This window comes from Pseudorasbora parva, chromosome 2, assembly GCF_024679245.1.
Source record: "Pseudorasbora parva isolate DD20220531a chromosome 2, ASM2467924v1, whole genome shotgun sequence".
Lineage (NCBI taxonomy): Eukaryota > Metazoa > Chordata > Actinopteri > Cypriniformes > Gobionidae > Pseudorasbora > Pseudorasbora parva.
Window position 1 is genome coordinate 16,005,449 of NC_090173.1, and position 13,566 is coordinate 16,019,014.

A 13,566-nucleotide genomic window follows, 5' to 3' on the forward strand; every position below is an offset into this window, starting at 1 on the left:
AAGTGCACTTAAAGTAAAATACACTTTCATGACTGTTTCTTAACTTAACTTAATTACACTTTTCAAAAGTGCACCTTATAATAATGTCAACTTAAAAGATTTACACTGAAGTGCCAATTTAAATAATTATGTTTTAATAATATGTTGTCATGCTTTAAAGAAGTGCACTAATTTTAATGTGTTAAATAACATACTAAAGCACATGTAAAGTACTTCATTATAATTTTAACTCTAGTGTGCTATTCAATATAACATTACAAGTTAATATATTTTAAATACACTATATTGCAGCTTCATCTTTACAACATGTGTAATCACAGGTATATTTAAATATACATGATGGGCACATTTCAATAAATTATCTTTTAGCTTACTAAGAAGGCTCATCAGTACATTCTGCAGTAACTTTATCCATAATTCAAAGACAATAGAAGTAATTATGGAATTACATATAAAGACATATTTAAGTTCTGCTTAACTGGTTTAAAAAAGCAATCTTCAGCTAATCACATTTTATATTATCTTTCTTAAGCTACAATATATATGTTTTTTAATAAATGCAATTAACCAAAAACATTACATTTAGTTCACACTTAAGTATGTTCTGTTAAAGTATTTCATATTTTTAATAAGTACCACTAATCGTATCCTAAATGTAACTTTTTTTTTTCACAAGGGAGGTGTAAAATATATTTCTTACGTTCTATACAATTCATTATAAAATATGTTTTTCAAAACAACAGTTTTATATATTAACATGTTTCCTTTGACATTGTTGCTTTATCATGGATGAGTTTTACAATTGTTTTGTTCAAAGTGGATTTAAAATATATAATAGCCTGTAGAACATTTTGAATTCAGGTATGTTATGTTTTTTTATTTTTTATTTATTTACTTGTATAAATAATTTATTTACTTGTAAAAGTAACAGCACTACTGGTCAAATATTACTTCATTACAAGTGAAAATTGTAAAACATAAGGTGTAGAGTAAGTAAGAGTACAGAAGTATTTGTGTTCAAAAGTACTTAAGTATCAAAAGTACATTTCTTTTTTTATGTCAGCCCATTATTTCTTTGTTGTTGTATGAATGTAAACTATGCCATCATGGTTTAAGCCAGTCAGTGATTCTCCATCTGACATACTAGCATAAGACTACCTTAAAGTAATTTAAACTTGTATAAAAGTTACAAAGCCCTTTACAAAGCTGCTGTCACTTTATGGCGAATGCACGGATCCAATACACTGATACACATCTGATATTCTCACAACTGTTTACATTCACTTAAGACATAATCAACGTTGTTGTGAAAATCATTGAACTTCACGAGACTGTACAAGAGTGATTCCTGAAAGGCTTTCTGCAAAAACCTAAACACCTTTTAAAGAAGCTTCCAAAGCTGCTACAGGAACAACTTTTGACTTTGATAGAAATGTGGTGGAGAAAAAAGTACGATATTTGTCTTTCAGATCTAGTGAAGTAAAAGTCATATGTTTCCAGAAAATCTAATACTCAAGTAAAGTACAGATACTCAAAAAGTGTACTTAAGTACGGTACTCAAGTAAATGTACTTAGTTTCTGTTCACCTCTGGTCCAATATATCTCGTTTCCTGGACAATAAGGAGGAAAATTTTCAAAATCTTTTTGTAGTTAAGACTTGTGTAGTATGTGTCTGTAATTTTACTCTCCCATATAAACCAACACTATATTTAAGATTATCAAATAGTATGTTTTTGATCCACAAGACAGTAACAAATTCAATGTATAATGTAATAAAATATGACTAAATATGACAGCGCTGTACTGAATTAAAATGGTTTGATGATTTACTTACTGCCAACATCCAGTCTGGTGCCGCCGCCGAAAGTCCATCACAGTGATACAAACTAATAGAGCAGATGAACAAAAACCTCCTGAACGCTTCAGTGGCTGCAGTTCACTGCATCTCCAAAACAACAGCTTTAGTTTGATATTGTGCTCAATTACAGTTCAACTGTACATTAAAAACATTACACATTTCATTTTCATTCAAGGGAAAAAATGTTGTAATACATGATTTTATGTTTAAACATTACAATCTAAATTCCAGTTGATTCACTGATGATCAACTAATGAATGTTCATTAGAAATCATCAGCATAAAGGAAACTAGAGAGAAATATCAGTTTATACAGACACATAATCTCAATAAGTGGATAAATGACATTTGATATCTTTTTAAACTGTATTTATTTATTTTTAAATCAGTGTGACAGATTTTCCTCTGAAAGGAAGCAGCTTTGAATATGTGCGCCACTCCTTTATTTAAGACGGACTGTCCGCCGGTCAGGACTGTAAACAGCAGCTCTCGTCTGTTCTCACTCGTTCTTAGCAAAGATGACTGCAAACGCTCTGATTATCTGCTCTCTACTGCTTTCTCTTGCTGGTGAGATTAATGCTGAATCTAGAAGTGCTTTATAAATGTTGTGAGATTCTTCTCATGTGTGGTGTGTTTGACTGTAACACTGACTGATGGTTCTTTGATGCAGGTTGTTTTGCTGAGATCATTCTGACTCAGAGTCCATCCGTGAATCTGGTGTCTGTGGGAAGCAGCGTCACTCTCAACTGCAGGTCCAGTTCTAGTGTATCAAACGAATTAGCCTGGTATCACCAGAAACCTGGACAAACACACAAACTCCTGTTCTATTATGTTGGTAACAAAGTGTCTGGAGTTTCTGAGAGATTCACTGATGGGGGATCAGGAACAAACTTCATGCTCAATATTAGAAATGTCCAGCCTGAAGATGCAGGAGATTATTACTGTCAGCAGCATGCTCAATATCCATTTACACAGTGATACAGAGCCGTACAAAAACCCCTTCAGTGAAAGAGGAACTGCTGATTTAGACACACACACATATTGTGCTATGATTGGAGACAGTTTTTTAAATGCTGAAAACACACACACATTTTTTTGTGTGGAAAAAACAATCTGGGGCCAGATTCACAAAACATTTTTAGGAATAAAAAATACAATTTTAACTGCTAACTTATTATTATTATTATTATTATTATTATTATTATTATTATTATTATTATTATTAACTTTAAACTAGCGCTGAGCAATGATTAAAATATTTAATCGTGATTAATCGTAGTATGCGCAAAATTCAATAACGAATACAAAAGTGCTGCTAAATGAACAAAAGTGCAATAACACATGGTTTGCAAACACTTTAAACAAATAAGGTGCTTTTTACAGCAGTTAAAAGTTATTAACAGTTACAATATTTCTTGTAAATATCAACTTAAACATTAATTAAATTAAATTAAATTGGTGGTATACATATATTGATTCTTTAGTAATATTCTCATCAGTGTTCTGACAGCTTTTACATAGTCCTAAATCTGCATATTTGTGATATTCACCCCAGGGCGTAATTTTTTTAAATCTTATTAAATGAAGGCATCATCTTTCATGTTAAATTCTTCCATTTGATTAATAAATTCAGTTATAATAGTAAAGACCCTATAGGCTGTTACCAATCAAATTAAATAATGTAAACTGCAAAAAATACAGCTGCAATAATTAATGTTATAAGATCGATGTTCTAAATAAAACATGCAATCATACTTTTAAACATAACCGCCACTAGGGGGCAGCAAGGGATCATCTTCATAAGTGAGTCATTGAGTCATTTATTCAAATGATTCATTCAAAACGCTGAATCATTTAGTAACAAAACACTTTTTTCTGAGTGTTGCTGAGTGAAATGGATCAAAAAAAGGTTGTTTGGATCAAAAATATAAGTAACTTAATATTAATTAACGTTACTTGTTTATTGAGCTAGGCTACACCATTCATGCTACACAATTCATTATTTGCCAAGTCGACTTGTGTTATTAACAATATCATAAATCATAAATATCAACAACTACAAAAAAACTCAGTTTTACCCCAGTATGTTTCTTCTGTGAGTTTATATTGCTGCTCAATTGTTTTGATTTGTTTCGACGAATGTCTCTCACAAAGAGACAGGCAGCGCGAGCCTCAACGCGACTTGTTAACGTATCAGAGGCAGAGATACACTCCATTATCAATCGCTGTTTACATTGAACATAATAAAAACAACAACAACAACAAAATCTGATTCATTCCCGCGTTTCTGGTTATTTTAAAGGTCCCGTTCTTTGCGTGTTTTTGAAGCTTTGATTATGTTGACAGTGTGTAATATAACATGAGTTCATGTTTCTCGTGTAAAAAAACACAGTATTTTTCACACAATTGACTTATCTGTACAGCGCTGTTTCCTCTGTCCTAAAAGCCAAAGATATCCAAAATAAAGGCTAGATGTCTCGTGTGCGCTGTTGGCCAATGGAAGTCGCCGTCCGCAACTTGCGCCCATCTTGTCACAGGCAGCTCGCTCACTCGTAACTCTGTGTTTTAATGGTGCATGTACTTTTAAATAGCCATAACTATTAATTTTCAACCTATTTCCAAACTGTTTCGTTTGTTATAAACGTCAGAGATGTAGTTATGACACTACATATGTTAACTTTCCTCCGTCTCCTTCACTCAGATGTGTGTCATTGCTTGCGCTGCAGAAGTGCCCACTACTGGCGGAAACTTTGCAATGGCCTGAACTGGAACACCCTAAGCCCTTGATCACTTGGAATCCACTATGGAGTGTTTTTATTATTTATTTTTTTCCTTTACGAAACTGTTTAATGCAACATTCTATATATAGGTGTATTTAGGTTGTTTTAAATGTTTTTAATATTTAAAATATAGAGTTGTTTGTTGTGGGGTAAATTAAACACGATATGCGGTGATCATAGGCGCTGATTTATGTTTTCCTCCATGGGTGCTCATATGGGCGCACGCGGCCTTTAAAGGGTAACTAAACCCTAGAACAACTTTTTTTAGTTAATGATCTGCAAGAATGGAGCTTTATTATTATTGTTCATTGAGTCGAGTAAATTTTTTGACAGTTGGGTTTAAAGTGTTTAAATTCTATAATATATGGTATAAAAACGTCTTAGTGCTGCCCTCTTAAGGTTGAACGGTGGCTACTGCAGTTGAATTTTCCTATTGGACGTTATGGTACTTCGTTACGTAGGTTTGTACTTCCAACCAAGGGGGTAATCTAGCGCTCGGAAAGCGTTCCACCCCTAGGGGCTGCCATTGCTAACCAAGTCATCACCTGCTGTTAGCATCCCATTGACTCCCATTCATTTTTGAGTCACTTTGACAGTGAATAACTTTACATCTGAGACGTTTAAAGACTCCATTTGTCCATTGTTTATTTCTAAAGAAACACGACAATGTATAAAAGGCTCCATTACCTTGTATCTTACACTATCGCCCCGCAGAAGCTGTTTTTGTAAAAATAGGCTAATGATTGCGTCATAACCAACGCGACCCTGTCGCACAGTTGAGAAATTACCGTATAGACCTGAGGAGACGCTCGCACGCAATCTTTTACTGTCTATGAGACAGTCGGGGGGACGTGGAGACATGTCCTGGAGACTAGTCTGATAAAGTCAAGGGGGAAGAATGGGGAGAAGCCCATAGTGAGCCAAAAGCAACGGGAGAAAATATTTAAACAACGCGATTCAGCTTTCACTTTCCACAACTACTAGAAGACTTACAGCTGCCAGACAGGAGGCTCACGTCACATCTACGTCCTCAAGCTCAGTCTGAGCCTGCGCAGTTCGCTCAGCCATCAGGAAGTGAGTGCCCCTAGGTTGACTTCATTCTTTCGCCGTTGACGTCAATGGGAACGCTCCGTCCATTTCTTTTACTGTCTATGCTTCCAACGGCTCACTATCCACGCACCTGGCACGAGCTCACCACGCCCTGAGAAATGTTTTCCGTGATGACATGATGAGAACGGCTTCAGTCCAGTATGAGCGCTCATGTTAAATGAAGTAGAAACATTATGAATGAAACTCTCTTCACTTGCTTTCAACATCCTAATTAAGAAAATACAGATATATAATGCAGTTGTAAGTACATGTTAAGCTTTTCTTCTGATAGTTTTGCCACCTGTCATGTCTACAGATAATTTTCATACCTCAGACGCTTTCAGACAAACCCTGACACGCAAATGGTTGCCGTGGTAACGAACAACAAATCCGTAACGTGCTAGACTGCGGGCGTATGTAGTCTAACTTTTATTTAATGCATGAGGAATATTTAATATGAGGAAATCTGTTGTAATAGGCTATTAGGTTTGAACTTATTGGTCCTGTGATTTTTTTTAGTGGCATTCAGTATAAGGATATGGCTGTTCAGTGTTCATAGATTAGTTAGTGATCTCATTCTCTCTTGCGCTGCTGCTTCGCTAGCATGAATGAATGAATGAATGAATGAATGAATGAATGAATGAATGAATGAATGAATGAATGAATGAAAGCATCGTATGCATCGGGAGTTAAAGCAGTTTGAGCCAACAAACTCTGTGTCTACAGACATTTCACCCTCCTCCACTTCAGGTGAAGGTGGTGGAGAGAAGTCCTCTACTTTAGATGACCGCTCTGTTGCAAAACTACTGTCCTCACTCCAGTCACTATCAATCTTTGCGAGTCTGACAGCTGTCAAACAAGTTGTCACTACGGGTCTCAGGTGCACGCCCCCCGCTCAGCGCCGCCCTCGTCTTGTCCCCTCTGTCTCCGCTGGGCTCTGCCCACTTTTGCAGCATTTTTCAAATATTGCCAGAGGGCGGAGTTAGGCTGTGAACAGGGGTTTAATTACCCTTTAAAAAAAAGACGTAAAAAAGTAGTTAAACATTTTTGGCAGTTCAGAACGTTAGGACAGCGGCCGACACGAACACACACACCTATTTACTTGATAATAAAGCCGTAAAGTAGCATATCTTTCAAATCAGGACAGCGTCACTTTTCACAAATACGACAAGATTGGAGATGAAAAGTTTAACTGAGACGTAACCGCTTTGTGGGAAATTAAGAATCAATGTCACACAAGTCCACACAGTAAAAGTTAGATTTGTTAACTCACCATAGTGGTTAATTCTTCAGGAGGAACGTGTCTCTGCGTACAGCAGTGTGCTTGATGAAATTATCAGCGATGATGTCCAGGTCCAGCTGTCGAGCCTCTTCTTTGTGAGAGTTCATTATAACGATGTGATTTAGTCGGGCTTGCCCCATTGTTGACCGTAGATACGTTTTCAGTCGGCGCATCCCAGAAAATGACCTCTCTGAGCAGCAAGATGTTACAGGGACAGTTAGAGCCAGTTTCAAAAGCTTTGTGACTTCTGGTAGTAACGTTCTCAAGTGCTCGCCTCCATCTCCATCTTTATTCGCTGTATCGCCTCAAAAACTCCCACAGCCAATCTCCGTACTATGGGGGATCGGGCCTTCTGCTCTGCAGCCCCCAGTCTGTGGAATGCTCTCCCTGACCACCTGCGGACTCCACAGACTGTAGATACTTTTAAGCGTGGTCTTAAAACCCACCTTTTTAGCAGAGCTTTTAATTGACTTGCTACTTCTTTATTTTATTTTATTTTATTTTTCAGTTTTATTTATTTATTGTTGTTGATTGGTTTTTTTTAAATTCTGTAGCACTTTGAGATTTTGTTTAATATAAAGTGCATTATAAATAAAATTTATTATTATTATTATTATTATTATTATTATTATTATTATTATTATTATTATTATTATTATTATTATTATTATTATTATTATCTCCTTTCATGAAGTCATATACATCTTGAAAAGTTGTAAGATGAACACCTTTCTGTTTTGCCAAGTCCAAACACGTCTCTATGCAATGTCAGCCTGCTTCCATCCATATCATCCCCATAGAACTGAATAATGTCTTTACAGTCGGCCTTCCCGCTTACAAAATCTTCGACATCTTGCATGTCTTTGAATACAGAAGGATAAAATCTGCAGTTCAGAGATGCTGATGCTGTATCCATGACCTCAAAGTACTGCTGTCGGTACATTCCTCTGGTGTTTGAAAACTGTGGACACCTCCACCGTCCAATCGCCGGGGGATTCTTCTTAGTCTGGGCACAATTTGGGCTATCCAAGTCAAGGACGTGCACTTCTGCTGTGGTGTTTTCCCAAAATTCTTGGAATCCTTCACGAAGAGACTTTATATCTTCTCTCAGTGTGTCAATCAACTGCCTAGCTTTTTGTAGGTGCAGCTGCCTGTTTTGAAGTGCAACATCGACTGTTTCCATGCGAGATAAAAATTTCAGCATGCGTTTCAAGGAGAAAAATGTGCTAAATTTTAGCAGGTGTGTTAGAAGACCGTTTGCTTTTCCTCCTGCCTCTCCCCTTTCTTTTTCAGACAGGTCCTCCAAATATTCCAGCAGCACACTGTATTTGCATGCGTTGGATTGTAGCGAGGCCGTTTTCAAGGTCCATCTGGTAAGAGGTCTAAGAGATAAGGCGTTGTCGTCTTGAAACTCCTTGAACCAGGCCAGTCGCTTTGGTAAATTTCTGATGAGCGTGACCAGGTCACGTATATTTGTTAAAAAGTTGAGACATGCGGGAATGTTGTCGGAGACATCATGCACAACTAAATTCACAACATGTGCGGTGCAATGGATGGACTGTGCTCGAGGCTCCAGCGCCTGCATGCGAGCCTGCAGACCTGTTCGAATACCGGGCACATTTGATGCGCTGTCATAGCACTGTCCTCTGCATTTATTGACTGGCAGGACAAATCTCATCAGAACGTCTTTTAAAAGCTGAAAAAGTGTGTCTGCTATTGTTTTTGGTGTCTCATAAAATCCTAAGAAACGTTCTTTTGTCTCCAGATTTTCAGTCACATAACGTAAGCAAACAGACACTTGTTTTTTGACCGTAATATCGGTTGTCTCGTCCATTATTACAAAGAAAACCCCAGCAGACTGTACTTCAGATATTAGCTTTCGCAAGACATCACGAGCCATCATTTCAATCATCTCGTTTAGGATGTCATGAGAGAGCCGCTTGTTCTCCTGACGAGCCAGCCATGACTTTAACTCTGGGATATCTTTAGCATGCACATATAGCATCTGCATACAATTGGACTCTTGGTCAGTTTTTCCTCTAATGGCCACTCCCTGACAGGAAAGAAACTGGAGAGTAGAAGGAATAGCCAGCAAAGCAATTCTGGCATTAGCCATCTGCATTTGTTTACCAGCAGAGAGCGAAGCAGCAACATTAACACCTGCATTAGTAGCTGCCATAATGCTAACGGCAGTGCGATGCAAATGACCCTTTTCATGTGATCTAAATCGTTCGAGTGCTTTAGCCCAGCTCGAAAACCCATCTTGAACGATAGCTTTTAAAGATTCTTGGTCGTGGTTGATGATGGAAGAGGGACATTCATGTTTTTAGCTGTAGTGCAGATGTTACAAAACACTTTGTATTTTGTGGAGTCATAAGCTATCCAGGGGAATTTTCCTTTCCAACTAGCCTGGTATGTCCTTCCCTTATGTCGTTGTCCATCTTCACTGCAACTCCTAGCTTGCTGTAGCTCCTAGCTTCGCTGCTCGTAGCTTCGCTGCTCTTAGCTTCGTTGTAACTCCTAACCTCACTACTGATACTGCTAGCTTCACTGTAGCTCCTAGCTTCGCTGCTTCTAGCTTCGCTGTTATGTACTTCTGACTGGGCACTTGTGGTGGATGCCAATACACTCGCATCATTATTAGGTTTTGCTTTTTTAATAAGAAATCTGTCCATTTTAGTCTCGGCCTGAATCAGATTACGGAAAGCACATACACTAAACATTGTATAGTGGGGGATGGAGGCATGGAGCGGAGTCACTAAAGAGGCGTTTTCATCCGAAAAACGCTGTGATTGGTGGATAGGATATTGGTGCAGACGACTGACAGCGACAAATAGCACCACCAAATTCAATGTTTAATTTTAAATGAATGTAGCCTACTGGCAGTCTGGCACACGTGGGTGCTCCGTGGCTGCTCTGTATTTTCACGGTATCTGCGCCTATGGCGGTAATGTCACAATCACGTTGCATTGTGGTATATGAAGCTGCCTGAAGTGTACATATGAAGTAGACTCGCTCCATCGGTCAAAATCAGGGAGCAAGGGTCTGTCCATATAAACTTCGGCAGGGATTCCCCCGAGGGGAAGTGCTTAGGGAAGTTCGCAACTGCATGTCTTTAAGTGGAGTACCGGTGTGAATGCTCTCATTGATTAACATGAGCGCCGAAAAAAATATGCGCTGCTCACGCGCCGCTCACACTTGCTGTGTGAAATGGCCATTAGCTTTTCATGGAGCTCATTATAAGGACAGGGAATTGCAATATTGCCAAATGTAACTTTAGCAAGACACACCAATAAAAGGTGACTAAAAGGTTTTTCCATGGTATTTTTGGACTTAAGTGGTCCTGACTGAAGTAGAATAATTCACTAATCTACTAATTTGTAGTTCTTGTGTTTATTTGTCTTTCAGTGATTCTGCTTGTTAACAGCAGGTGTTCATCACTACTGCTCAATTATCACGTAATCACGTAAATTAGCAGAATTATTAGGAAATAATCATGCTAGGAAGTTTACATTTCCTATAACTCCTTCAGTTTCAGTTCTGTTTCAGTCATTGTGTCCATATAACTTTTAGTAATATTTAACTGCCATGAACTCATTTTTATTTAAGTGAAGTTTTATTAACTAATTTCGGGAGGAGCACATACAGATAATTAAACAACGGAGCCGTCAGCTAATCAAACCTAATTAACAAGGGGAGCACGTCAGATAATTAAACCCAATGAAACACAAGTGGCGCATGGTAAGCTAATCAATCTAATCAATGATAAGAGATGTATTTATACAACAGATAGGGGCGGGGGATACTCTGGGTTCGGGCAAAAATCCGAGCCCGGAGCCCTCCCCTGGACATCTTTACTCTATTTAATTGATGTAAGTGTGAACTCTTAGGTTTTACAGTGCAATGATTTCAGTCAATATTCATTCAATTAATTTAAATTACTGAGAAGTTTTTGTTTTTGTTAAAAATAGCAACACTTGCAAATGTTGTTTCAAGATGACTTTCCCGTTTCTTAATTCACTGTGCAGGTGTTGTCATGCTTCACTGACTGAAATGTATTTGAGTTGAAATATTAAAGGGTAGTCAACATGTCTTACGATGTGACTCCATCTATTATTTTTTTATTGTTTGTTTGATGCAGATCACATCAAAAGATTTGAGAAGCTACATTATATTACAAGACAATTTAATGGAATATTTGCACTTCTAAGCATTGATTTATAACAGCAGGACTATATAAAATAATAAATGATGAAAAACAATGTTTTTTTTTCTCTCAAATCATACAAAAGGACTCAAAGACAGGCACAATATTGTTTATTTAATTTCAGTTGTAACAGAAAATCATAGCAGGCTCTTGTGGGAATGAGATCAGAGAAGCAGAAGCGAGACCTCAGCCAGAGGAGAGACTGAGCGGATCTACTCTGAACACTGATCTCTCCTCAGTCGTGCAGTGACTGCAGGCTGGCCGCTCCGTGTGGCCTCACAGCTCACTGAGACGCTCTTCATCCACTCCTGCTCAGAGAGAGTCAGGCTGCTGCTCCAGCTGTACAGAGCGTCCTTCTGCAGGAGCCCAGCGCTGCTCTCCTGAGACCTGCTGCTCCCGTCCACCTTCCAGCTCAGGCTCCAGTCTGACGGGAAGCCCTCACTGGCCACACACAGCAGTGTCGCCGAGTTCAGAGAGGAGATCTCTGCACTGGACGGGCGCAGGATGGTCACTTTAGGAGGAGTGGTGCCTGAGAGAAGAAGAGCAGCGGGACAACAGACAACTCTCTTAACAGACATCTTAACACATTTTATTACAGATGAGTGTGACAGACAACATTCATAACATCAGTTTAAACAGAGAATGATATATATGATGAACATTTTTTTTTTAAATTACATATATATGGGAAGCATGTTTACACTGTTAGAATACATTTTGTGAATTCAGTCCTCTAAACTAAAATTACACTAACATTATATATATAATAGCTTTTGGGTGACAAGTGAACACAGCACAACCACCCTAACTTTCATTCAAACAAGAGTCAGCTACAGTAATGAAGGTACATGTTACTGTGTTCTCAGCTCTTGTGGGAAAAGAAATGCATATCATTTATGGAATGAGCACTTACATATTTTTTCTTTACTAACAGATAATATAATATTCATGAAATAAAAGGCCACTTAAAGAGAGCACACTTTCGTTAATGTGTTTCTTAACACACTTAAGTAGACTTTTAAAAAGTGCACTGATGGCAAATTAATCCAAAACACAAAATCATTGTGTTTTAATAATCATGTAAAGATTGTACATCTAAAGCAGATGTAAAGATGATTGATTTACATTTTTACTGTAGTGTGTTATTCAAGATTACACTTAAAGTAAATATACTTAAATGTGTTTAATTGCAGCTTCATCTTTAAAAAATGTGTAATCACAATATTCAAAAACACATCAGACAAAAGTCAATAGAAATTACGTTAAAGTATCTTTTAGTTTGTAAAAGAATCGTGTCGATTCAGCAGTAACTTTAACCACACTTCAAAGACAAAATAAATAATAATTATGTAATTACATATGAAGATACTTAAAGTACTAAGAACTACTTAAGTGGGTAAAAAAAACAACAACATAAATAACATGCAATTAAGTGTCCAGAAATATTACATTTAGTTCACACTTATGTTTGTTCTGTTAAAAGTATATTAATTTTGTAAAGTATCCTAAATTGTACTTTTTTCACAAAGGAGGTATAAAATATATTTCATAAATGTTAAATTGGAATGTGCTGCAATATCTGTTGGCCAAATGACATTTTGATACATTTGACATTGTTACTTTATCATTAATGATTTTTTACAATTGTTTAGTTCAAAGTGGATTGAAAAGTCTATACTTGCCTAAAATACATTTTGAATATAGGTATGTTATGGTATTTTACATTTTTGTATAATTTCTCATAAAAAAAATTAAAATAAAATAAAAAAAGATTTTCTTCTTGAGCTCTTATTGCAACAATATTTATCCAATGTATGTATTTTCCTGTCCAATAACGGTGGAAATGTTCAAAAGCTGTTTTTGGAAAGACCTGTACAGTATGTGTCTGTAGTGTCAACTCTCAAATACAAAACTATAAGAAAAACATATTACTTATTAAATGATTCCCCTAATACAAAGTAAAATATAAATGTTTTAATGCATGAATTAAATGACTAAATAAGACAGCATAGTGAATTAAAATGGTTTGATTATTTACTTACTGCCAACATCCAGTCTGGTGCCGCCGCCGAAAGTTAATCACAGTGATACAAACTAATAGAGCAGATGAACAAAAACCTCCTGAACGCTTCAGTGGCTGCAGTTCACTGCATCTCCAAAACAACAGCTTTAGTTTGATTTGATATTGTGCTCAATTCAGTGAAATTACACATTTATTTATTTTAACAAAAAGGAAAAATGATGTAATATATGATTCTATGTTTAAACATTAGCCTACAAACTGAACTCCAGTTGATTCACTGATGATCAACTAATGAATGTTCATTAGAAATCTTCAGCATATAGGAAAC

The 13,566-nt window shown here is 36.9% G+C and overlaps 1 gene segment (V, D, J or C); it reads right to left on the reverse strand.

The window, feature by feature from the left end:
• Positions 1 to 11,310: 11,310 nt before the first annotated feature.
• LOC137050971 (Ig lambda chain C region-like) lies at positions 11,311 to 13,288 on the reverse strand (the record flags this gene model as incomplete). The annotated part of the segment is given in 2 exon segments: positions 11,311 to 11,744; positions 13,258 to 13,288. Coding segments are annotated over 2 exon segments (348 nt in total), but the record flags the coding sequence as incomplete, so codon positions are not given.
• Positions 13,289 to 13,566: the final 278 nt, after the last annotated feature.